At 36.4% G+C, this 25,594-nt stretch overlaps 1 protein-coding gene across 4 annotated transcripts in view; it reads left to right on the top strand.

Annotated features, from left to right (window-relative positions):
* The first annotated feature begins 430 nt into the window (after window positions 1–430).
* LOC146000429 (E3 ubiquitin-protein ligase SHPRH) overlaps window positions 431–25,594 on the top strand; it is a 101,868-nt gene continuing 76,704 nt past the window's right edge. The window contains exons 1-4 of one of the 4 annotated variants that reach the window (XM_083138045.1): window positions 431–514; window positions 6,314–6,980; window positions 10,412–10,606; window positions 11,028–11,237. In XM_083138045.1, the coding sequence (XP_082994171.1) occupies window positions 6,374–6,980; window positions 10,412–10,606; window positions 11,028–11,237 (1,012 nt within the window). In that variant the 5' untranslated portion in view covers window positions 431–514; window positions 6,314–6,373. Of the gene's footprint in view, window positions 564–618; window positions 637–676; window positions 701–6,313; window positions 6,981–10,411; window positions 10,607–11,027; window positions 11,238–25,594 lie in introns of those variants that run through there. The other 3 variants (XM_083138046.1, XM_083138048.1, XM_083138047.1) reach the window with 3 other exon arrangements.

Raw genomic sequence — 25,594 nt, 5'->3', positions numbered from 1 at the left:
AAGCCTGACGCGGCTACATATTAGACTACATATCGGACTACTAACAGTTCGTGAATCGCGCCGCTGAGGCTGGGGGCATACCTTTTACGGGAAATCCCCGAGGGCTTTTTTAGTAAATTCTTGGATTCGACAGAGTAGCACACTGTAGGCAATAAGCTTATATATATAAGCATCTTGACATAGTTTTAAGTGTAGCCAAAACCAGTCTGAGGGGGGGGTCATACTTTTTATGTCGCAGTAATACCACATTTTATACTACTGCTTCTACTTCTATTACCTAACTCTTGTATGGTACAGGTAATTTAGAACCTTTTTTTTTAGAAAGCATTTAGGTTTATTATTAGAAGAATGCTCAACCGTCACGTGCCTTCGCCAAGTTCGGTCAAGGCGCCAATTTGTTTCCAACGTAGAATGAAACTCAAACTGCAGACATGTTTCCCCGGTTTTGAAACATCTCCGTCGTTGATTTGTTTCCCTTCCCGTTGTTTGTGTGTAAGGTTGAAACGCCGACAAGGTAAAACAAAAAGGTTTTCCAAACATTTAAACATGGAGAGAATTTATTTGTAAGCACATTGTTTTTGCTTGAGTGAATATAAAGATGTTTGATGTGCTGATTGCATTGTTTGTTTTTGGATGGTATGAAAAAAGAAGTGAATAGGAAGGGTTGGAATTGCATTCAATGGTCAATCCTTTATCTGTGGTGATTTTTTTCTTCCTATGATTTAGTTATTAACATTGTTAAGTGACATTTGCGGTTTTTAGTTATTTATGCATGCAGATACTAATCAACTTTGTTGAAAGTATTCCTGATCGAACATCGATTGTTAGCTCCTGGTTAATTTTGCACCATGGGACTTATTTTTCTATTTTGAGTGTTGACCCATAGGGTTTCCTTTCTCTTTGTCAATATCTTATGGTCCACTTCCTCTTGTAGAGGGTTTCACTTACATGACACGCTGTTGCATTTCGGAATTCAGTCGCAATGACTAGAAATGCTGGGACGTTAAAAACTCAAAAATTACTAATGATTTCACGGCCCAAGTTCCTTTTGTCTAGTTTACGTCCTTTTCCTAAGGAATACGTGTCATATATCGTTGGAAAGGTTATTGTATAAGGAATTCAACAAAGTAAATCCCAAGGCGAGGAAAAATTTGCTGGAGGAGAAAATCGAGAAAAACTGATGTTTTCCGGATATGCGTGATTGGGTACTACTTTACTATACCGGAGACACCTATCAATGATTTATTTCGCAATTTTTTACATTGCTAACGTACTATTCTGCATTGCGGAACATTTCTTTAGGTGAAATAATGAATTTCTAACGAAAATAATGTCTATTTCTTACATCGAGTACTTACTGTTGTTCCTTATTTCCAACAAACCATCCACAGGTAGCCACAAAAACCATTGACGTTAGCCCAAAAATTCACGATAGCCCCACGAACCATCATGGGGACGAGGTATGTCTACTAGGTTAGGTTAGGTTCCATTAGCACTCCTTTCGTTCAAATTAGCATATACGGACAATACGAGAGCGTATTGTGCTCTCGTGCAGAAAGCAAATGGCGGCAGCAGCAATAGCACGTCGGAAATAGATTTTCGTAGAATACCACATGCATTCGCATTAAAATGGATCAAAACTACATTCACAAACATCAACAACGCTACAGAAAATGATTTGCGTAAGTACTTTCTCCTGTAAATTTGAAGAAATCCATCTCCGGTATAGTAAAGTGTTACCCGTGATTGAATGTACTGAGGACATTTTTCGATGATGAAGCACATATTTAGCGGTGAAATGAGTGCTAATGGAACCTAACCTCGTAGGCATACCTTGTTCCCGTGAATGGTTAGTGGGGCTGTCGTGAACAGATAGTGTAAAATGAAAAATTTACTTAAGAGATGCCGGAGCACCGGCTGTCTGCTAACACGGTTTTGAACAATGCACTGAATTATCACTGGGGATAAACGTATTTTACACTATCTAGAAGTTTTTGGAACCTGTTCTTCTTTGCCAAATCCGCACTCCTTTTCCATTGAAACTCCACTAAATGGTCCGCAAAAGAATCCAAAGGTATTTTTTTCATTCACAATGCAGACACGAAGACGAGCATGCAGTGTTGTCAACTCCCATCGGTTACCACCAAAAGGCAAGAAGGACGTAAACGAGACTCTAGCCACTGATGGGAGTTGACATGCTCATCTTTGTGTCCACGTTGTGAATGAAAAAAATACCTTTGGATTCTTTTGCGGACCATTTAGTGGAGTTTCAATGGAAAAGGAGTGCGGATTTGGCAAAGAACAGGTTCCAAAACTTCTAGATAGTGTAAAATACGTTTATCCCCAGTGATAATTCAGTACATTGTTCAAAACCATGCTAGCAGACAGCCGGCGCTCCGGCATCTCTTAGGGTAAGTAAGTTTTTCTTTTTACACTTTCTGTTCATGATAGGCCCACTAACCATTCACGGGAACGAGTTATGCCTACAAGGTTAGGTTATGTTCCATTAATAGCACTCATTTCACCGCTAAATATGTGCTTGATCATCGAAAAATGTCCTCAGTATGTTCAATCACGCATATCCGGACAACATTCAGTTTTTCTTGATTTTCTCCTCCAGAAAATTTTTCCTCGCCTTGGGATTTACTTTGTTGAATTACTCATACAATAACCTTTCCAACAATATATGACACGTATTCCTTAGGAAAAGGACGTAAACTAGACTCTGGTAACAGTAGTATAAGCCGTTGACACATTAAACTCGTTTGTTTTCAAATAAAAATCATTGCTACTTACCTCATATGCATAGCGGAAGATTTTTCAAGCTGGGGAACACTTTTTTTCCATGAAAAGAGCGTTATTTTTAACATTATAATCATTTATTGGTCGTTGCTAATTCGGCGGGCAAATTTTGACTCACGTTGTCTATCGTCAGCTGATATGCAGTATCGTCAGCTGATGAGCAGTGTTTCCAAACTTATGAACCGATAAATGCCGCACAAACTATTCACAAAAGGTTTTTAAGCGAAAATTGAGGCTAGACTCTACTTTACGTCCTTATCTGCATGGTGATTGCTTCTTTGCGTTCGCGGTGCGTGATCGTGGTGCGGCACCCGGCATCTCTTCGGGTAAGTACCTTTTTCTTTTTACACTTTCTGTTCACGATAGCCCCACTATCCATTCACGGGGTCGAGGTATGCCTACGAGGTTAGGTTAGGCCTGTTAGGTTAGGTTCCATTAGCACTCATTTCACCCCTAAATATGTGCTTCATCATCTAAAAAATTCCTCAGTACGTTCAATTGCGCATATCCGGACAACATCGGTTTTTCTCGATTTGTTCATGATAGCCCCACTATCCATTCACGGGTCGAGGTATGCCTTCGAGGTTAGGTTAGGTTCCATTAGCACTCATTTCACCCCTAAATATGTGCTTCATCATCTAAAAAATTCCCCATTACTTTCAATTGCGCATATCCAGACAACATCGGTTTTTCTCGATTTACTCCTTCAGGAAATTTTTGTTCGCTTGGGGATTTACGTTGTTGAATTCCTTATAAAATAAGCTTTCCAACGATATATGACACGTATTCCTTAGGAAAAGGACGTAAACTAGAGTCTTACCTTACATTGGAAAAAAAAAAACCCGCTCACACGTCATCTTGTCAAACTTCCGCGTGGTTGCTACACTGTGAGGGGGTTACATAACCGAACGCACGGAACATTTGATTCACGTAGTCGACGGTAATGGCAGCACGAGCTATCGTACAACGGAGATGCATAATTGACGAAAAATACCTTATTTACAGGCAAAATACGTTGCACGATTCTAAAAAACAATTTCCCCGGCTTCAGAAAGTCCTCAAGAACGCAATTCCGTAAGTACTTTCTCGTCTTTTCTCCTGTAAATTTTAAGAAATCCGTCTCCGGCTTATACTACTGTTACCTAGACTCTTACCCCTTAGTAGAATGCATTTAGGGACTTTATTTTAATGCTAAGGGAAACAAACCTAACCTGCCTGACCTAACCACTAAAGCATATTTTGAACAAAACCTTGTAAATGCTAAAACTCCGCAGTATGTGATAACAGACGTATATCAAAATCGAACCATGTAAAAATTGCATTCGTAGCGTGATGAAATCGCAATGAAACAAAAGGAGGTAAGAGTCTAGTTTAAGGTTCCATTAGCACTAATTTCACCACTAAATATGTGCTTCATCATCGAAAAATGTCCTCAGTACCTTCAATCTCGCATATCTGGACAACATCGGTTTTTCTCTACTTTCTCCTCCAGCAAATTTTTCCTCGCCTTGGGATTTACTTTGTTGAATTCTTTATACAATAACCTTTCCAACAATATATGACACATATTCCTTAGGAAAAGGACGTAAACTAGACTCTTACGATTAGTCTTTGTGCTAGGAGAAATCATAAAACAATCGGAACCGTTACCGAAAAAAAAAAAAAAGTAAAGTTCTCCCATGCTCATTGAACTTTACTATGAAGGTGCATGGTGGTATGTAGAGGTAAGGCCCTACCCACTTTAATGATCTCGACTTTTCTTTTTTGGTGATGTGGATACCACCATGCTCTGGTCACCTTTACCCCTTTCCCAGGTATTCATTTATTGGAGACTGGTGAACCCCAAAATCACATTATACAGGAACAATGTTTGAAAATTCCGAATTTGATCACCCACACTGGGAATCGTACCTGGGTTTCCCACATGGCAGTCAGACTGATTAGACCACTGTGACTCATGGTACTGTTGTACAATATACTTATATGCAGGGGTAGCAAGAACTAATTCATAAGGCTGGCTCTTTTTCTCGGGAGCCAGCTTTTTTTTGGGGGGGGGGGGACAAATATGATGTAAGAAAGCTATGATTCCAACTAAGATAATGCTACTACACATTTTGAAATATTATCTTAAAACATTTAATTCATTATTTAATACAAGATTGAATTAAAAGTAATTAATTCTTGTGCCGGAGTGGCATTCCTAAAGAAGGCTCAACTGCTTACAGCATGAATAACTATGCAATACATTCTAATATATTGCCGACACTACCATATCGCCACAGATTTTAAAATTTGGCTAGCAACAGTGAAAAAATATAACAGCATGTTTATGATTCTGATTTAGGTCCTGCTTTAAATACAGAAATACAAAAAAATAACACAAACTCTACTCGTTATTTTGAAAAAGGTAATGGAAATTTCCATAAGTGAAATCGAAATATTGAAAACATGAATTTTTTTAAACACTGGGTAATTATGCGATATCACCCGAACACCTCTCACTCGTTTATTTAGTTCATTTTAGCATTGATACTTACATATTCTGCATTGCGGAAGATTCTTTAAGGTGAAGTTATGCCTTTTTTCCATAAAATAGTGTCAACTTTTCATATTACGAGTCATTATTTGTCCTCCTTGTTCCGCTTGGGTAACACACAATATGGCGTGCACTCGTCATGGATCATCGCATGTCGTGCTTGTGTTTTGTCGATTTGGAGTGGGTATGCAGTGTTTCAACCTTCTTCACTCAAAAATACCTACTTTCGTGTTCATTATGTCATCACAAACCATTGACGGATAGCCCCAAAAAACCATTCACGATAGCCCCACAAACCATTCACGGATAGCCCCACGAACCATTGACAGATAGCCCCATCGACCATTTCCAACAAGGTTAGGTTAGGTAAGCATAGTTAAAAAAAAAGATAAAAATTCTCGTAAAAAAAAAGCACGTTTGGAAACACTGGCAACACTTTTGACGCTCGTGCCATCTGCAGGTACATAATGGAAACAACGGCATAATGTTGTCGCTTTACAGAAAATGCAAGTTTCTTACATAATTATTACTTGTTCTGCAGCATTCTATGGTGAAGTTTTCAGTTTCCTCGAAAGAAAATACCTCGAAGAACTTCGACAATGCTACAGAAACTGATTTCAGTAAGTAGTTTCTCCTCTAAATTTGAAGAAATCCGTTTGGGCGATATCACATATTTACCAAACACTGAATTTGAAACTTCTGATGCCAGCTGAAAATTTTCAGTCACCAAGGAGACTGGGCACTCTTTATTTTTCTACCTCTGCTTATATGGTGATAACATCACATATTGATTTTTTTTAATTTTTTTTGTAAAGACTTAGTGGTGGAGAGGCCCAATCTGCCTATTCCCTTTTGTGTTGCCACAGGTTTTATCTTTTGGTTTGTATCCTTCTTATTCTGGTTTTAATACAGATAAGAGTATGTATGTTTCTACATGAGGCATCTTCTCACCTTTGAAGCAATAACTTTGTTTAGCTCATTCTAGGTTGAGAGGACATTTTTGAGGAGTAAAGGAAGAGGCTGTGGATCTCAACAATGCCAAGAACAAAAGCTCCAGCTCCACAGAGACTTTCGGATCAAGATAGAGTTGGTGTAACTTTGAACTTACTCGATTCGCAGAACCAAGATAATGCCACTGGCAACACTGCATCTCTTCAAGGTCATAACAATGAAGAAATTATTGTGAGTGAGGAGGAGGATGATGAAGATATCGTGGTAGTAAGAGAGGAAATTGTGTTGAAGAGTGAAAGTGAAGCAGATGAAAACAATGATGATATATTTTGTACGTACGAAACGTTCGGTAGACCTAAGTCCAAACGAAAACGTAAGCATGCTCGTGAAGAGAATGAAGATCCGAATCTCAATTCCATTTTGGAAGATTGTCAGTTCTTTATTTCTCTGAAAAGTGAACTAGCTGTGGGGAAGGAGGAGAGGTTGTTTTTCCTGGGGCATCTAGAGATCAGTGTCCTCAAGCCAGACGATGAGCCGTTACCGAGCTGCAGCGAGAGTTGGTTGTATGTGAGTGAGGTTCCTGGGAGGAGCATGCTGTACTTTGAGTGGAAGGACAGTCTGTCTGAAGTGGAGGAACTGAGAGTGAGATATTATCTTGTGAAGGGAAAGCTCAATATGAAAGTGTACTCAGGTAAGTACTGAAGTTCCTGATTTATTTCTCTTGTAGTTTACGGCTCTTAGAAGCACATAGACAATTCAAACAGTACATACATACAAGAAAAATTGGGGCCATTGTACCCCCTCGAGAGTAACATGTTTTCAATTTTTTAAATTTTTTTACAGATTTGTATGTCTTACATAATATAAGGTTTTGGTCCCAGCTCATGGAAAATACAAATAACAGAGATATTCGATCCCATAGTATAACCCGCATGCGTAAAATTCAGTCATCTCTGAGTGCTTTTGCCACTTTAATTAGTAAATACAGTTTGCATACACATTAAATAGCGAAAAACATGTCCAAAATTGCTATCAGCTCCAATCCTAACACTCCTAACCTAATGACCAGGGAGGAGATTTACATGTAGTTAAAATGTGCTAAATATGTAAGTACATATTTAGTTATTTTCACCAAGGTATGAAGTTAAATATGGACTTAAAATTGTAAAAAAATTTTGTTTTTATAATATAAGACACTACTCAAACTAGGTATATAAAATACAGAGTACTAGTTTACTATCCTTCGGACATATTTCTTCATTTCTACAGAAGAAACTACTTACCGTAATAAGTTCCTGTAGTATTGTCTAACATCAGGAAGGTGTTTTGTGTGAAATTCAGGTAAGTTTTCCGTATCCTGGAAATGGATTTCTTCAAATTTAAAAGTTTGGGGCTCATTTCGGGGCAGGTGACTCCGGCCAGTTTCTAACATGCCTTTAACAGGGAGTCTATAGAAAAAGCCAGAGCGGTTGGGGGTGGTAGGTCAATTACCCCAAGGGCGGAGCCCAGTATCTGTGGGAAATTTGGACTCAAAAATTCCCGCTGATTTCGGGATGGATAGCCCCAAATACCATTCACGGAATGTTCCGCGAAGCAGATAGGCAAGTACGAATGTCAAACATTGACGAAACGAAGAATTTATAGGTGTCCGAAGGATAGTAAACGTTTACCAAATACAGTACGCTTACATGTAAAAAACCACAAAATGTATTTTCATTTTCTGTTTCCAAAACAACGAATAACAAATTTTGTTGCAAGTGTTAGAACGTGAATTTCCTTCTGTTGTCTCTTAAAATTTATTCATATTGACTAAAACTGCGATCAATAATACAGAAAGTAATGGAAGTGTATTCCAAATTTGTCAGTTATTCACAAGAAATTCACCCAATTCTTTTGGTCACACGGCGACATGTAATTATTGTGCGAATATTGAGTATATGCTGAGAAATGTTCTGAAATATGGAAGTAATATGAAAAAAATAATTAAAATATGTAACATATGATCCAAAACCTAATATATGTAAAAATAGGGAAAATAAGAACTGAATTTTCTGAGTCTACATGCCATGATGTGCAAAGTTAATACAAAATATAACTGATTTCAGCTTCATACATAGATATGTATTTACATATAAATCCGTTGCTTGATGCTAAGGCAACAGAGGTACTTTACTTCACAATAGCACTCTCAGCAATCTATGAATAACTGAAAACATTCATAAATATTGCAAAATATTTCATTTTCTGGAAGGGGTACAAAAGGTCAAGGGTGCACAAAAATTAATTTATTGTAGCTTGCAAAATTCCGTTTTTGGTTTTTAGTTAACAGGCTGTTTTGTCTGATTTATACTCCACCACAAGGATACAGTTTTAAAGGTCAGGAATGCTTTTTAGTAGGGAAGGGACAGCTTAATCGTTTCTCAATGGATATTAACCAGTATAGACATGTTGGTGCATAATTTTATCAGTAAAATTACCAATAATGTTTGGGCCTCCGTGATAGAGTAGTGGTAATACTGTCATGTTATAATCAAGGAATCCTACATGGAGAAATGAGCCACGTCTAGTTCGCTGTACTTTTTAACACTCGGTGCAGTGCAGGTGTATCCAGCGTCAGGGAGGTGCAAGGAATTGACGTTCATCCAACTAGACGGAAAGCGGTATTCAAGTTCAGAAGATTCAACAAATGCCTGTCTGCTGCTTTAAACAGTCATTTGATTAGTTAGTACTCACCACGTGACCATACGTGTACACCGGTCCGGAAGGTAGTGCAAACGGTGCAGACACCAAATACACTACTTGACTCCAAATCAACGAAGTAGACGACTCAGTGTTGAATTGTGTAACCAACTACATGCTTCGGTGCAAGGAGAGTCAAAAAGTGCAGCGAATTAGACGGGGCTATGTTGTACAGTGGTTCTGATCTCGGTTTAAACTTAAGGGGTTGGGGAGTTGTAAGGTCTGTGTGTGATTATTACAATCTATGAAGTTAACATTACCAAAATGATTTCTTTATTACTGGGCCTGCCTAAAAAAAAACTAATTTAGATGCACATGTGTCATGCATGTAAACAATTTTTTTCTCTACACCCATACAACTAGATGAGCAACATTGTTTTTAAACTGTCAAATAACAAATCTAATATTTATGAACAGTTTCCTTTTGAAAAACTGACAACCACCAGATCAAAAATCAATAATTTATAAAGAGGTGTGTTGTGTTTGTGACACTATATCTGTGTTACACTTGAGACACTTTTAATTTTGGTATGGCTGTAGCCATAACCAAGCAGGTTAAAATGTTGCTAGGGATATACCTTTTAAGAGATTTGAGATCAACTTGATACACCCATTTGTAATAATTATGCTTTCTTTTTTGCTTTTGTGACCAACTAATGAATATATTTGGGGGAAGAGGTTATTTTTAACGAATTCTTTATCAGCAAATAGAAATAACGTTATTGTTTGTATAAAGATTCATCTTTTCTGAGTATTATAATATAAATTAGGCCAAATTATTATTTAAAATCGTCCAAAGGCTAATTAAATACTGATGTGTATATTTGAAGTTACTGTAATACATGAAATAGAAAAATATATAAAGTTTCAGGTAATTTAATGTTGGAAAACAAGAGACCATTATAAGTATTCTTTAAAGTTCATGGTTGTTACTTTTCAGTCATGTATAATTTGTAAATTTGGCTAATTTTTTTTTTTTTGTACACTGAAGTTTCATTCCTCATAGATTTGCCAACCTATAATAAATGCAGATTTTCCCATTTTGTTATAATTTTTATGAATATACACATACATAGAATTATTTTATGAATATACACATACATAGAATTAATAGGCCCTGATTTTGTGAAGTAAGTGTGTACACAATTTTTGAAGGTAAAACCCTATTCACAAAGGTTTTTTTCTCCATAATAATTTAGAGAACACCTAGAGATTATTTATTTACAAAGTTGTATTTTTCTTATTTTACATAACTTTTTCTACCTCCTTGAACTAATCATGACAACTTTATTTACTGTAAGCATTTGCCTTTAATTTGTTACTTTTATCAGTATAATTTTGATGAAGTGTGATATTTATGTCATAATATTTTTCTATTTGTAGGGTTTGAGCAGAAAAAAGTTTTTAAACTCACTTTCCGCCAAGAAAATGTCATGTCAAGTGTTGTGAATCTCAGTGTCTATATCAGCAATGTATCGTTGCCAAAGTTGAGCCACCCAAGCGACTATGTTGTTAGCTGGAGGCCCAGCCAAGATATGATGAATACCATGGATTTTTTCTTGAATGTTGCGAAACCAGGTTTGTATCTGAAGAAGTGTTTAGAGGAAGTTCACTCTATAATTTTTCTAAAGTCACAGGAAGGCAGGCCTTTATATCGTGTTTACAATCTGAATCAAGGAGTGGAATCCACAACAGAATATTTTGGGTGAAAGGATTAGAACTAAAAGGTATTCAAGTTTTGCATGGGTTTATAGAATTGTGTACCTTTTAGGTCTACAAGCTATTTAAAGTTTCACACAAAAGACTGGTTTTATTTTCAAGGTGTGAGAAAATTTATCAAATGGTAGAATATTCATTGTAATATTTTGTGCGTGGGGTTAACACAATCATACACAACTTTTTTTTAGCTTTATTAATTTTTGAACCCATCGTAATGTACTTTCATATCTTATTCAATCAAAAGTGCCGAAGCATATATTGAAACTTTTCATTATTTCAGAGTTTGACTCCAACCTGAGAAGTAAAGTGCATGACATAGCTGCTCTCTATGATGTTGTGAAAAAATGTCATGCTCAAGAGAACCTGAATGCTTCTGTAGATGTACAGCATGACAGTCTTCTTCCTGACTTACGACCTTATCAAAAGGCAGCTGTGCAGTGGATGCTGCACAGGGAACGAAAGCCAAAGGAGGAAGAAATTGCTGCCCTGGGTGAGTAACTTAGCAGTACAGTTTGTAAAATTAGTAAAAAGCAAAGTAAAATTCATGATGGATGCGCTATACGTGGTTTAAGTATTACCTATGAGAAGTTTCGTTTTTCTGCGTTTGCACAATTGGACAGTTTTTCCCCGATTATTTCCGAAGGCTCACTGCCTTCATTCACTAAGGGTATGGCATGTCCATAAAAACGAAACTTGCTGTAGGTAATAAAGTAAAATCCCCCCTCTCTTGTGCAGTGCATGAAGCCTTCACACATTCTTGATTGTGGTCACAGCACAATTCTCCCGCCACATTTACATCGCTGTTCTTTCCTGAAGAAATTTTCTTTGAGACCCGTGGGAAAATAGTTTACAATTGCAGAAAGGTTCATGCTACTCTTACAAAACTTTCACCAATAAATACATATGTGCATGCAAAACTACGTTGAAGTGAATATTTGAACCATAGGGGATTAATCTATACAGAGTTATCTTCTGCCTTCGTCATACACACCCTTTTGCAATATGGGGTAGCGTTATTTTACTTCACTTTTGGCTAATCGCAAAAGATGAGAATGAATGGTGATAAGGCAAAATTCATGAAGGACAGTTGAACACACATTGATAGCGTGCAATACAAACCCCACAGAGGATTATACTGTCTCTGAGTCCAGACATCAGGGCCTCATTAGTCTGCTAATTGGCGTCAAGGGTGTACTGTATGGAAGAGATATTAGTATGCATTTTCATTTATCCTTTCTTTTATGAACAGTGAATTATAGGTCAATTCACACATTACAATTTCAACTCCTGCGAAAGATTTTCTCTAAAATTTACTCTTTCAATATTTCTATAAATACCCTGTAATGTATTGTAAAAATCTCCCATTTTGTTATTTTGGTATAAATATGAAGGTATAATTTTGTACCATGGTTTTGTAGAGTAGTTTCTTTTTCTAAGGAGAAAACACATTATAATCACCTGCTTACGTACATTAATGAGGAGAATGAACAAGCTTTCGGCTTCTTCATGAAACATTTGAAATTTTGTACCAAATCAGTAGAGTATCGTGTGGAAAAAAGCTTCTGCCTGTGTTTCTGCCCTGCTTTTCTTATTCTTGCAACTAATTGCTTTTCTGAGTTTGAGTTCTTGTTTTAAGTCCACTTAATGCACATACTGTACTCAGGACTGGTACAACAGTTCAAACCTGGGACCCCTTGATTACAAGGTGACAGCATTGCCACTATGCCATCAGGGAGGCCCGACTAATTGCTTTCAAAAGCCTACTGGATTAATGAAAGTAATAGATGTTTAAAATTATTCATTCACATTAAGAGTGTCACTATTCATTTTAGCGACCCCGAAAACTATGGATTCCACACTAATATCGGTCGTTCTCGATTATTTTTACATGTCACCCCTTCCCACCCCACCCCCCACCCTAGGGGTCCCTGGGTGCCATACCCCCAGAGTATTTCTTCACATTTTGCAAGTGATATGCGTACCAAGTACGTACTCGAATTTCCAGAGAAGGCTGATTGTCGGGTCTCGATACCATCCCCTTTAATATAGCGTTCAGCCAAAGTCGGCACGGCGCAAGAGTTAACAAGCAGCATACCGAAACACCCCATAGCTAGAAGCGGGAATGGAGACTATTGCGGCTAACGCCCTGAAGCAGACGCTCTAGGCTAGTGACAATCGTCCGTTCCAAATCCTCCATAATCAAAGCATGCCCTGCACCATGAACTGTGAACAAACAAAACTTATCGTGATAAAAGAATATAAAAAAAGAACTGTACGTTTGCCAATTCAGTTAACAATATCTTTTGTTTTGTTTTATGCGGAGGTAGAGTGCATTATATGCTTTGAATGCCTGTTTCAACTTGATTTTCCAATGATTGGCTTGAACAGTAGTGTTCCCCAGGCTGTTTAGCTAACTGATTGGATAGAAAAGCCACGTTCACCATAATACCAATTAACTTTGCGATTGGTATCGTGAGCAGGCAAAAGGCTGCCCGTACACTCTCCAGTAGACCAGAAAGATTTTTTAAGGGGACAGACTTTTTTGTATTGCAATAGATTGTGTTTTGTTATTGAACTTGATGACTTAAGGTTTTACCTTGAGTAGTAAGTAGAAAAAACAGATTTGAAAGAAATGTGCCCACTTGTTACATACCGTTCAATCTAACCGCGAATTATCCCTTCGCTCATGTTGTTGGCAAAAGACTACAGCAATCAGAAGGCGTGGTAAACAGAATGTACTATTTCACCTTAATATAAGGTTTATTTTTGGTTAAACGCACTTAACAGCAATTGAATAAACTTTAAACCACATGTTACAATTATTCTCGACATTTTTCTACCAGTTGATGTGGTATTTTTTGCTTGTTGATAAATCTCTCAGTTTGTTACAGGTTGTCTTGTTCCGGCACATGAAGGGTAGTCTATTTGTCCATCTGACACTAGTTGTCTATGACATCATAAATATTTACAAAATTAAGAAACGAACAAATACAATATTTCAACTAAATAACTAACAATTATAATGTAATGTCCAGGGCATTACATGGCCTTCTCCCACACAACAAAGAAAATTAACAAAACACTTGTGTGAAGGAAATTTTCTTTAACAGTTGAAACAATTTCCAGTTTCCACTTGTGGGGTTTAATTATTGTTGTTGAAATGCCAGAATAAAAAATGCGGGTTAAGTTACTCCTGTATCTTAAGCCGAAAGCAGGTAATTTTCTCTCAGAGCATTGCATCAGATAGAATTTATCTTGTTCCTGCAACGATCTATACCGGTAAACCGGGAAAATCGTTTTCACTATCAGAAAGAAGTTGAAGAAAAATGAATGATCATCTCTTCAACTCCCATTATCCTCCCTCGATTCATTCATTGTCCTGTGTGTCAGCAAATTGAGAATTTCTCCCTTGATTGTGTCTGCTGACAAGACAGAATAATAGAGGAATAATTTGGAAAGAGATTTCGAAGGATATAAACAAATTCAATCCAATCTCAGGAACAGGAAGATTGATTCGAGTCTATATGATGTATCTGAGCCGTCCGTGGCTGTGTCTACGCACTAACTAGTCGTTTATTCCTCAAGCGCCTTCTAGGATTTGACGACATTTTATTGACTTTGGGAACATTCTGTGGCTCAGATAATGTATCGCGGATTAATGTTTTATGCACATCAAACCAAGGATGTGCATAAAATGACAAGTGTTAAAATGGAAAATGTTATTGAGGACGTTGTAATTTTAGCAAGTAGATCCAGAATAAAATATGGTTTTATAAACTGGAATATGGATTTGAGGTTGCAAATATATTTCATAAAAGAGTTAAGAGTGCTATTAATAGATACTTCAATAATGTTCTCTTCAGTGTTTGGAAAGTTATTTTTTGAAAGTAACTGAGTTAAAAGTAAGTTACTCGTTTTAAAAAGTAATTCAGTTACAGCCACTGGTACTTGGGAAGTAACTAAAAGTTAATTTTTAGTTACTTCCTGCTGAAAACTTTCTTTCAAACAAATTACACCCAATCAGATATCATTAATTGTAATAAAATAAATATATATACTACTATGTATACAAAGTACCCAGAATTTGTGAATAAAACACAAAATACGTGGTTAATCAACAACATTTATTTTGTCACCTTCAAAATAGGCCCCATCAGATGCAACACCCATATGCCAAAGCTTAACCCAGTCTTCAAAACACTTTTCAAAATGCCCTGAGTTCCTTCTGCGAATTTCCTTTAATGGATTCAGTTGATTCAAAACGCCTTCCCCGAAGTGGTAGCATGAAAAAAAAATAATCACACGGAGCCATATCTGCAGAAAAAGTGGCTTGGGCGAGAACACGTATTGAGTTTTTAGCCAAAAACTTGTGAGCAAGAGTCGAATCACAATCAGAACCACTTTCATCATCTCTTTTTTCACTTTCTTCAACGTTACTCACCTGGTTTGCTTTATACACGATTTTCCTTTAATGTGCCTTGTACTTAAAACAATCACGTTTAAAGTGACCTGGCTTTTTACAAAAATAACAAACTTTTCACATTATCGCATTTCACTTTAATCACACTTTCTGAATAAACACCACTATCAGTTTTAGCTTCCTTTCTTCTCTTATATTAATGTATGAGCTTCTATTTCACCATTTCTAAAGTTAGGTCTTGTATTGACTAGTATTCTTGTCTTGACTAGTGTGAGGGACTAGCTGGATGGATATAAATAATGTGTGCTTTCAAAGTTTTGTGTTTGTCTTGTGTAGTAGTTGTGGTGTGTTTGTGTTTATATTGTGTTATAGTTGTGATGTGTTTGTGTGTGTCTTGTGTAGTAGTTGTGCTGTCTAATGTGTTTGTGTTTGTCTTCTGTAGTAGTTCCTCCATTCATATTGGGGGTTAGGCGTAGAGCTGACAACTCTGCACTGTAAAAAGCCATGTCAAGAATTAGCAATATAAGGCCATGGATGTTCCCAAAGTAAAATATTCCGGAGGTAAAATAGTCTCCCGTTCGGATCTCCGGGTGGGGACTACTTTGGGAAGTCCCTGGACTAAGGATAAGATCTTCATTAGGAATAAGGATATTAAATTAGGCACCTGGAATGTTCTGAGCCTTTACCGGCCTGGGGCATTTCAGTGTACAGTTAATGAGATAGTTAAGTATAAATTAGATGTAGTAGCTGTCCAGGAAGTTAGGTGGCCAGGAGAAGGGAATTGTAAAACTAAAAATTATACTTTTTCCTATGGTGGTACTGAAAATCATAATTTTGGAACAGGCTTTTTCATAAATAATATAATTATCTCGGCTCTTAAAACAGTAGAATTTATTAATGATAGGATATCATATGCAGTTTTACAGGGTAGGTGGTGTAAAATTAGGTTAATAAACATACATGCACCAACGGAAGATAAAGATGATAATACTAAAGATGATTTTTATACAGAGTTAGAACAGGTCTTTGATAAATTTTGTCAGTATGATATGAAAATTCTGTTAGGTGACTGTAATGCACAGATTGGCAAAGAAGAGACATTTAAACCCACGATTGGTAAAGAAAGTCTTCATGAATTAAGTAATGATAATGGTATAAGATTGATTACTTTTGCAACCTCAAAGAATTTAATTGTGAAAAGTACAACTTTTAAACATAAAGATATCCATAAATATACCTGGTCTTCTCCAGATGGTAAAACTCATAATCAGATAGATCATATTCTCATTGATAAGAGAAGGCATACTAGTATAATTGACGTTCGTACACATAGAGGTGCTGACTGTGCCAGTGACCATTATTTAGTAATTGCTAAATTAAGAGAAAGACTCTCAGTGATAAATCATAAGCAACAAAATCTAAAAGTTCTAAAATTTGATACAGGAAAGTTTACTGATGAAAGAATTAAGAAAGATTACCAAATTAAACTGTCAAATAGATTTGATGTTTTGCAGGATTTAAATGATGATGAAAATATAAATGAAACAGACGTAAATAAGAATTGGGAGCACATACGTAATGCAATAGAATCAGCAGCTAAAGAAAGTATAGGATACCATAAACCGAGAAAAAGTAAGCCATGGTTTGATAATGAATGTCATAATCTAATAGAAATAAGAAATCAGGCTAGACTTAGGTGGTTAAATAACTCTGATGATACAAATCTAAACAATTATAATAGAATAAAGCGAGAAGTTAACCGCAAGTTTAGAAGTAAAAAAAGAGATTACTTGAAAAGCAAAATTAACGAAATTGAAACAAACAGCAAAAATAAAAATATCAGAGATTTATATAAAGGTGTAAATGAGTTTAGAAAGGGGTGGCAACCTAAAGTAAACTTGATAAAAGATAAAGACGGTGATTTTCTAGCTGACCCGAATGATATTCTAAATAGATGGAAGAACTACTTTAATGACCTTTTAAATGTCCATGTAGGAGATAAATCAGAAGTGAATGAAGTACACACAGCAGATCCTTTAGTTCCAGAACCTAACTTGACTGAAGTTAAAGATGCTATTAAAAGGCTAAAGAATAACAAAGCACCTGGCATTGATTTAATACCAGCTGAGTTAATTAAATATGGTGGAAATTCATTAATATGTCAAATTCATAAATTAATTTGTTTAATATGGAATAAAGAAGAAATCCCCCAACAGTGGAAAGAATCCATAATTGTTCCTGTGTTTAAAAAAGGTGATAAAATGAACTGCAATAATTACCGTGGAATTTCTCTACTCTCAACAACATATAAAATATTATCTAAAATTCTTTTAACAAGACTAACCCCATATGCTAATGAAATTATAGGTGATTATCAATGTGGATTTAAATGCAACAGATCAACTACAGATCAAATTTTTCACATCAGACAGACGCTTGAAAAGAAGTGGGAATATAATCAAAATGTCCATCAGCTATTCATTGATTTCAAAAAAGCATATGATTCGGTCAAAAGAGATAAATTATATAATATATTAGTAGAGTTTGGAATACCTAAGAAGCTTGTTAGTCTGATAAAAATATGCACCAGTGAAACAGAAAGTAAAATTCGTGTGGGTATTAATATGTCTGACAAATTTACAATTCATGATGGGTTAAAACAAGGAGATGCATTATCTCCATTGCTCTTTAATTTTGCCTTAGAATATGCTGTTAGGAAGGTAAACGAAACTAAAGAAGGACTAAAATTAAAAGGTGTGACTCAGTTGTTAGCTTATGCAGATGATGTAGACTTACTGGGGGATGATGTGAATGCAATTAAGGATAATGCTAAAATATTTTTCAAAACTGCTAAAGAGATAGGTTTGGAAGTTAACAAAGAGAAAACTAAATATATGCTTACAGGCCGAAACCAAGTGTTAGGTAATAATCAAAATCTAATTATTGATAACAACTCGTTTGAACCAGTTTCCAAATTCAAATACTTAGGAGTAATATTAACAAATGAAAATTATATTAAAGAGGAAATAAAAAGTAGGCTTAATTTAGGAAATGCATGTTACTTCTCTCTTCATAAACTTTTGTCTTCTCGTTTAATATCTAAGAAACTAAAAGTTAAAATATACAAAACAGTAATTTTGCCTGTAGTATTATATGGATGTGAAACTTGGTCCCTTACATTGAAAGAGGAACATAAATTGAGAGTATTTGAAAATAAGATCCTTAGGAAAATATTTGGACCTAAAAAGGATGAGGAGACAGGTGAGTGGAGAAGGTTACATAATTTAGAACTACATAATTTGTATTCATGTCCAGATATTATTAGAATAATTAAATCAAGAAGACTTAGGTGGGCCATGTGGCACGAATGGGAGAGGAAAGAGGAGTTTACAGGATTCTTGTTGGGAAACCTGATGGTAAGAGACCAGTAGGAAGGCCAAGACGAAGATGGAGGGACAACGTTGAGATAGACCTAAAGGAAATCGGTAGGGATGGAAAAGAGTATATAGATCTTGCTCAAGATAGGGACAGATGGAAGGCCTGTGTTGCTGCAGCCATGAACCTTCGGGTTTAAGAAGGCTAGAGAGTTAGTTAGTTACAAGAATAAGTGCTGCAAGGTAATACAAAATTCTTCTATACAATATTCTAGGGATGGGCCGATATGAAATTTTGGCCAATACTGATAAATTACTGATATAAAATTTACCGATACCGATAACCGGTATTCTACCGATCCGATATAAAATTAGAAAAGGTCCTTGAAGAACATGTGTTTCAAGGTGACTGCAGTGAAAAAGAAATTGCATATTTAGACATCTACTATTTTAGAAAGTAGAGCATGGAGATTATCCATAAGAATTACAACTAAATGGCAGAATTTTGCACTAAATTATAAGATATTTATCGATATATCTGATCGGTAAAATAATCTGTAATTTTACCGATAAACTGATACACCGATATGCCTATATTGGCCGATACCGATAGAATACCGATTAATCAGTCCCATCCCTACAATATTCTCACCATTTTTACAGCACTAGACCATATTAGAATATTGGTTATCAGTAGGGAACGGAACTAGGTAAATAAATGTTTTTTCTGCGATAAGATAGAGACCTTCGTTTTTGCCAGAATTCTAATCATAGCCTTATATGTCAACACAGCAAATTTTATTTTACATAAAAACACATACTTTCCAGTTTTCCGTATGTATATACATATTTTGCGAATTTTTATTTTAAATACATAAAATCGCTCATTGACTTCAGCTACCTCGAGATCCTCCAAGGAAAAATGTTTATTCTCTGCACCTCTTTCATATCGAGGCTTAATTGTATAAAACAGTTGATCCTCGATTAGCCAGTAAAATTGCTCTGCAGTCACGCTGAACTCTGATTTTTGTTGTATAAAAGTTGAACTGAGATTCAGTCCCTGCGATCTGCGATCAAAGTTGATCCATGATTTTTCTCCGATCAGCAGACATTGACCATAGTTCAGCTGTTGTAGCATGGCTATACTAAGGAATATTTGCTTGTAAACTGTGTTGCAAGTGAACGTATGCGGCAAGACGGGAAAATCAATTCATAAAATCCTGTTTCCATAATAATAAAGAAGAAGCATGCACAACGAGGTGAACAATGATAAATATTTCTTTCCATATATCGTGTGTCATTGTTATTTACTGTTTGAAATACCATGTATTTTTTTCTTGAAATTTGCCTTAAATGACTGCAAGAGCTTATTGTAACATTGTTTAATTGCACGATCAGAGAAAAGTAACTTGAGAACAATCGAGTGTTCGATACAAACCGAAAATAGACCCGCTTACATTTTCTTATTGATATGATATCATTGTAAAACTTGCGTTGGGATGAAGAGGGAGTATAAAAATATTACCATTTCACTTTACTGCATCCAGCCAAGTGTTATTGCAATTCAGTGTTGTCCGCAGAATGGAACAGAACATGTAACTTTGGTTGTAGTGTATATATCGACTGCTTTATGAACCGAGCAGGTTGCATTTTAGTTGGTAAAGCTTTCTCTCCTCCCGATATATAAATGACACATATATTATTTCGAATATTATTTGTTTTGTGCATAATTTACATCCGAGAGGACAAGCGCCACTGTTGTTTCAATATTTCTTTCCATTCGGGAAAACGCAAATACATTTTACATTTCACAGCGTAGGCTATTCAAGTCAAGGAAAATTCCGTATAGGCCTATTACTTACAGGAACTAATGGTCCACCTGTTACATATTGTCGTGTAATCACAAAAGAAATATAATAAACATCTCCTTACATGAACAATAGCTCCAAATCCGAGTATAATGGCCTCCCTGATGGCGCAGTGGTAGCGTCTTCGCCTTGTAATCAAGGGGTCCCGGGTTCGATACCCGGTGGAGGCACAAGTGGTTCGGATCCCACTTTAAACTGTAGGTCCAGTCCCGATTAGCCTTACTGTGCATAAAGTGGACTTAAAACAACAAATCAACCTCAACCAAATCCGAGTATAAGAAAGTTGTTATATCTTTTTTTAGCATTAAAAAGAAATACATATTTTTTTAAAAAATTCTATATATACAAGCATATTTTCTCTCTTTGCAACCGAGTACCGATAGTTGCTTTCGTTGTCAAGGACAAATCATCCACGTGGAACGTGCACAAGCAATAAATGTCCGTTTAGTATCTAATTTAAGTGATGTTACTAAATTTGCAACATGTTCGAATATTTACTACATCCAGCACCTCAGATTTATTATTTATTCAATTATTAAATACATGCATTTTCCGAAAACGACTTTAAAATGTTTGCTGTTCAGTGTAGGAACCCTGATTTACGAAACTTTATCGCGAAATATACGAACTTCGAACTGCCTGACGAATCAACATTGCGAGAAATGTATCTGCACAGGTGTTACGAGCAAACCTTACAACATATTCGCTCACAAGGTACGCATCAAAATATTTGGGTATGTATTGACGAAACTACAGACTCCACCGGAGAAAAGTGGGAAATGTGATTGTGGGAGTGCTAAATAATGACGAAACTGTTTCAATGATAAATTATTGGCTAGTGTGTAGAGACCTAGCTGGGGCTACACGTGTAATGATAGCAAGGCTTTTTAACGAAGCAATGCAGCAATTGTGGCCTGAAGGCATAAAATTTGACAATGTTCTTCTCCTCATGACAGATGCTACAGCTTACATGAAAATAGCTGCAGTAGGCCTTGCCGTTAGCTACCCCAAAATGGTGCACTTTACATGTGTGGCTCATGCGTTGCATAGAATATGTGAAAAGATAAGAGCTCTTTATCCCAATGTCGATAAACTGGTTTCAAATGGGAAGAAGTTTTTTATCAAGTCACCTAGAAGAATAGACATTTTTAAACAAAAATACAAATATACTTTCGACGTTGCCTTTGGCCACGTCTTGTACGCTCGCATGCGTGACCTTCGGCCACGTTGTGGGCGCAATCACGTTATAGATGGGGTTCTTCAATGACCTTAATGACTTTGAAAATGTCTGCATGTTGTATTGGATGATGGGGAACATGTGTACAAGTTCACTAATTTGTAAAGTTTAGAAAGTAATTGTGTGTGTGTATGGGCTCTAATAAGGTACAAATATTCAAAATATTATTGTATATTTTCTTAATAATGAACTGAGTAAGTAATAACCGTTTCAAGATAGGTAGTTGGATGTTTTGCATAAACGAATTGAATAGCGAATAAATTGAAAATTCAATATTTACATATTTTGTTATTTTCACATTTTTGACTGTTTTCCGTCATTCCCCTCAAATCCCTACCTTGCCTTTGTAATAAATGCTGATGCTCGTATTTTGAAATTCGAAAAGTCTAGCATAATTCCCTTACAGTAGCTTCCGGGGTGAAAATAAACTTTCTTTAAGTTCCGTAGCAACGTCCGTTTCCATGGACAACAACAGGCACGGCAAGCTCTAAGAAATTGCATGTCATTATACCCCCTAAACATTTAGTTAAAACCAGGGTTGCTACGCGACTGGAAAACCTGGAAAACAGGGAAAAGTCAGGGAATTTGGTTGGTCAGGGAAAAGTCAGGGAATAGTCAGGGAATTTTGCATATTTTCTGGAATTTAAGAGCATTTTGGAGTTGCAGGAGAACCAGTTACAAAATGAACGAACGGTTCATTTGCAGTTCCGAATTCGGTTGTTGTGATTCCAGTCCCCCCAAAAGATTCAGTTCAGAAACTTGTTCCTCTCGTCATTATAACTTCTAGTCTGTTACGTACAAAATTATGGTTCCTTCGCATTTCGATTCTATATTTATTCACTCTCGGATCTTGGATCCGTTCATGTTGCGACTCGTTCTTCTGAACCTGTTCAAGACCGGAATTTGGAGAGGCGTGAGATTTTTCCTTAGAGAACAAGCTACTCAAGACGAAACCTACGCACCAGCCATCCTCAGAATTTCTTAAGGAAAAATGTTGCTTTAGCTTTGTGTGTGGTGAGGAAATTTTCTTTCTTCAAGAACACACCCGTTCGGAACCCGTTCTCTTTTGATACGTGAAGCGGAGCAGGTTGGGGTTCGTACAGTTCATTGGTTTTGGATCTGCAATAAAGCTTGAAGAGCAGAATTTCACATAACTGGCTCTGGTTGACATCACACTGGACGGGTGCGGATGCCGAGTAAAAACAAAGGGATTCAGTACTTCGTTACCCCCATGAACCCGTTCTGTGAATTTGAGTCCTTCGTTTGCAACCCGTTCAGAAGCAACCTGATCAACTGATTCATTTGCTCGTTGTCGTAGTTTTTACATTGCAGAGATGTGTTACACCCGATAAATTAGTGATTTTATGCAGTATCTGTGACGTCATTATTCGAATATGCACGTGTTTTGTGCATGTAGAACAAATTTATTTTTAAAAAACTGGTGCGAAATAGAGGAATTAAACGTACGCTGGTCACACATCGTTGTTAGGTTAGGAATGTTGGTTTGATGCCGATAGTAATTTTACGTATTTTTTGCGTGTAGAATGAAATTTTGCTGAAAAGTGGTGAAAATGGGCCCAAGTTCCTTTTGTTTTATTATGATTTCATCATGCCTCAAATGCAACTTTTACATGGTTCGATTTCGATTTATGTCTGTTAACGCATACTGCAGAGTTTTAGCGATTACTTAAGATTTTGTCAAATACACTTTTGTGGTTAGGTTAGGAAGGTCAGGTTTGGTTGTCTTACAATTAAAATAAAGACCCTGTACTAAGGTTCCGATTTATTTTTACATTCAATCCCACTAGTTTACGATACTTACTGTCGCTTGTCAACCGGAGAATACCTTTCCGTGGGAAGCGTGTATGATTGTGTAAGGTCATTTTGAAGTTGTTTTTTTCAACATAAATAACTTTTTTCCAATCCAAATAGTGCTCATTATTTTAAGGAAGGTTCAAATTTCGTGTCACAATGAATGCCAAAATTCTAAGATAATTAGTCTTCCTGCTAGGAAACTTTGAAAAAAAAAATATATATATTCGGAACTGTTACCTTTTAGTCAGGCCCGTAGCTAGAACCGACCTCCAGGGGGGCTCACGATATATCAGGGGGGGCTTTGTAAACCAAGTCAATTTTTCAAAAGTTTAATAGTATTAAATGAATTTAAATTATCTGTGTCGAGGGTCATTAAGTTAATTTAAAATATAAAATTTAGAAATATCATGTACAAATACTAGTTTTTTTATATCTCTCTTGAAGTGCTAATGACTGCCACTGACACCATCCCTTAATACACACTCCATACTATTTTTGATGATACAGATATTTATATCATACATGTTAAAATGTAAATATTAACTTCAATCATAGTGCCTACCGTACATTCCACCCCCAGCCAAAGCATTAAAACTTGGGATTTGTTCACATTTGACGCAGATGCGGAAGGAATGTGGATAATGACATCAAAGTCATAGATTTCTGTCAAGCGAGAGGCTGCAATAGGAGCAGGGATGGTACAGATAAAGAATACTTCCTATGAAAGAACTTTCTAAAGTCTAGATAATCTTCTAAACACTTGCCGCTGCTTAGACTTCTGCTCATAAACAAGATGAACGAACGAAGTTGTGAACAAAATAATATATTCTGTCTACATTTTCACTGTTCACCTCAAACAAATTAGAATACAAAATAGTTTTACCTAATGTCAGGGGGGCTCGCGGAAGTGCCAGGGGGGCTGGTGACCTTGTCAGGGGGGGGGCTGAACCCCCCCTGGCCCCTGCCTGGCTACGGGCCTGCTTTTAGTAGACAGATTTCGATATTTTCCCGTAATATAAAATTGGTTCCAGCATGTGGAAAACTCAAATAATGGAGATATTTGATTCCAAAGTATGGCCTGCATATATATTTCTTTTAGGTGTATGGTTGGTCACCGGCCCCATTTACGTTCTGAATTTCCGAAATATGTACTATTTTCAATAAATTAAAAAATATAATCATTAAACTTATTTCATATTTTCTAAAGGTACACGACCTAATTTTGTGTTGTTTCTCATTTGTATTGATATAATTGAGCTTGTATACAAGTTACATTGTAAAGCTTTGATATATGCCACATTTTTTATTGATTTTTTACACCACCTTAATTGTAATGACTTAGTAAATGGGGAAGTACAATAGTTATTTATTTTTTCATTGAATAGCATTATATTAATCACTTGGTAAATTTTCAGCTAATAACTGTGTATATTCATATTCATAATAATTAACGTGCCTGCATATTTAATTGAAAAACATGAGGTTAAAAAGCAAAAATCTGGAAAAATTTCATTTCTGGTCTGGAAAACCTGGAAAAGTCAGGGAATTTCATAATCAAAGAATCGTAGCTACCCAAAAAGCACGATGTAGATATTTACGCATTGAGTATAACGTAATTGTATCTGGGCTGAAACTCCTTATTATGTAGATGTCACCCTTGTTTCAGGCACCTTTTCGAAGCCAGGAGTTCATTCATCTGTGTGCTATTGATCTGTGAGAAATATAATGTATCTCGACAATTAAGAATTGAAGGAAACAATGTGTGCTGCAAAAAAATGTCCGTGGCAACGGTTGCTAAGGACGTGAGAAAAGTGCATTTTGGCCCTTAAGGAAGGGCCCATTGAGCAATTTTTGAATTTTCTCAGCCTTTTGGGACGATTTCATGGGGGGTCGTAATCGGGCATTTTTCGCCTCCGGGGCTTCCTTCATGGAGAACATTTATGTCAGTGAGTGAGTGGTGGGATTGGGGCTATATATATATTGGACTCGCGTACCTTCGACGTGGCCTTTGGCCACGTCTTGTACGCTCGCATGCGTGACCTTCGGCCACGTTGTGGGCGCAATCATATTATAGATGGGGTTCTTCATAGATCTTAATGACTTTGAAAATGTCTGCATGTTGTATTGGATGAT

This window comes from Lepisma saccharinum, chromosome 16 (genome assembly GCF_977018435.1).
Source record: "Lepisma saccharinum chromosome 16, izLepSacc3.1, whole genome shotgun sequence".
Taxonomy (NCBI): Eukaryota; Metazoa; Arthropoda; class Insecta; order Zygentoma; family Lepismatidae; genus Lepisma; species Lepisma saccharinum.
Note: the sequence above shows the minus strand (reverse complement) of the source record. Positions and strands in the feature narration are given on the sequence as shown.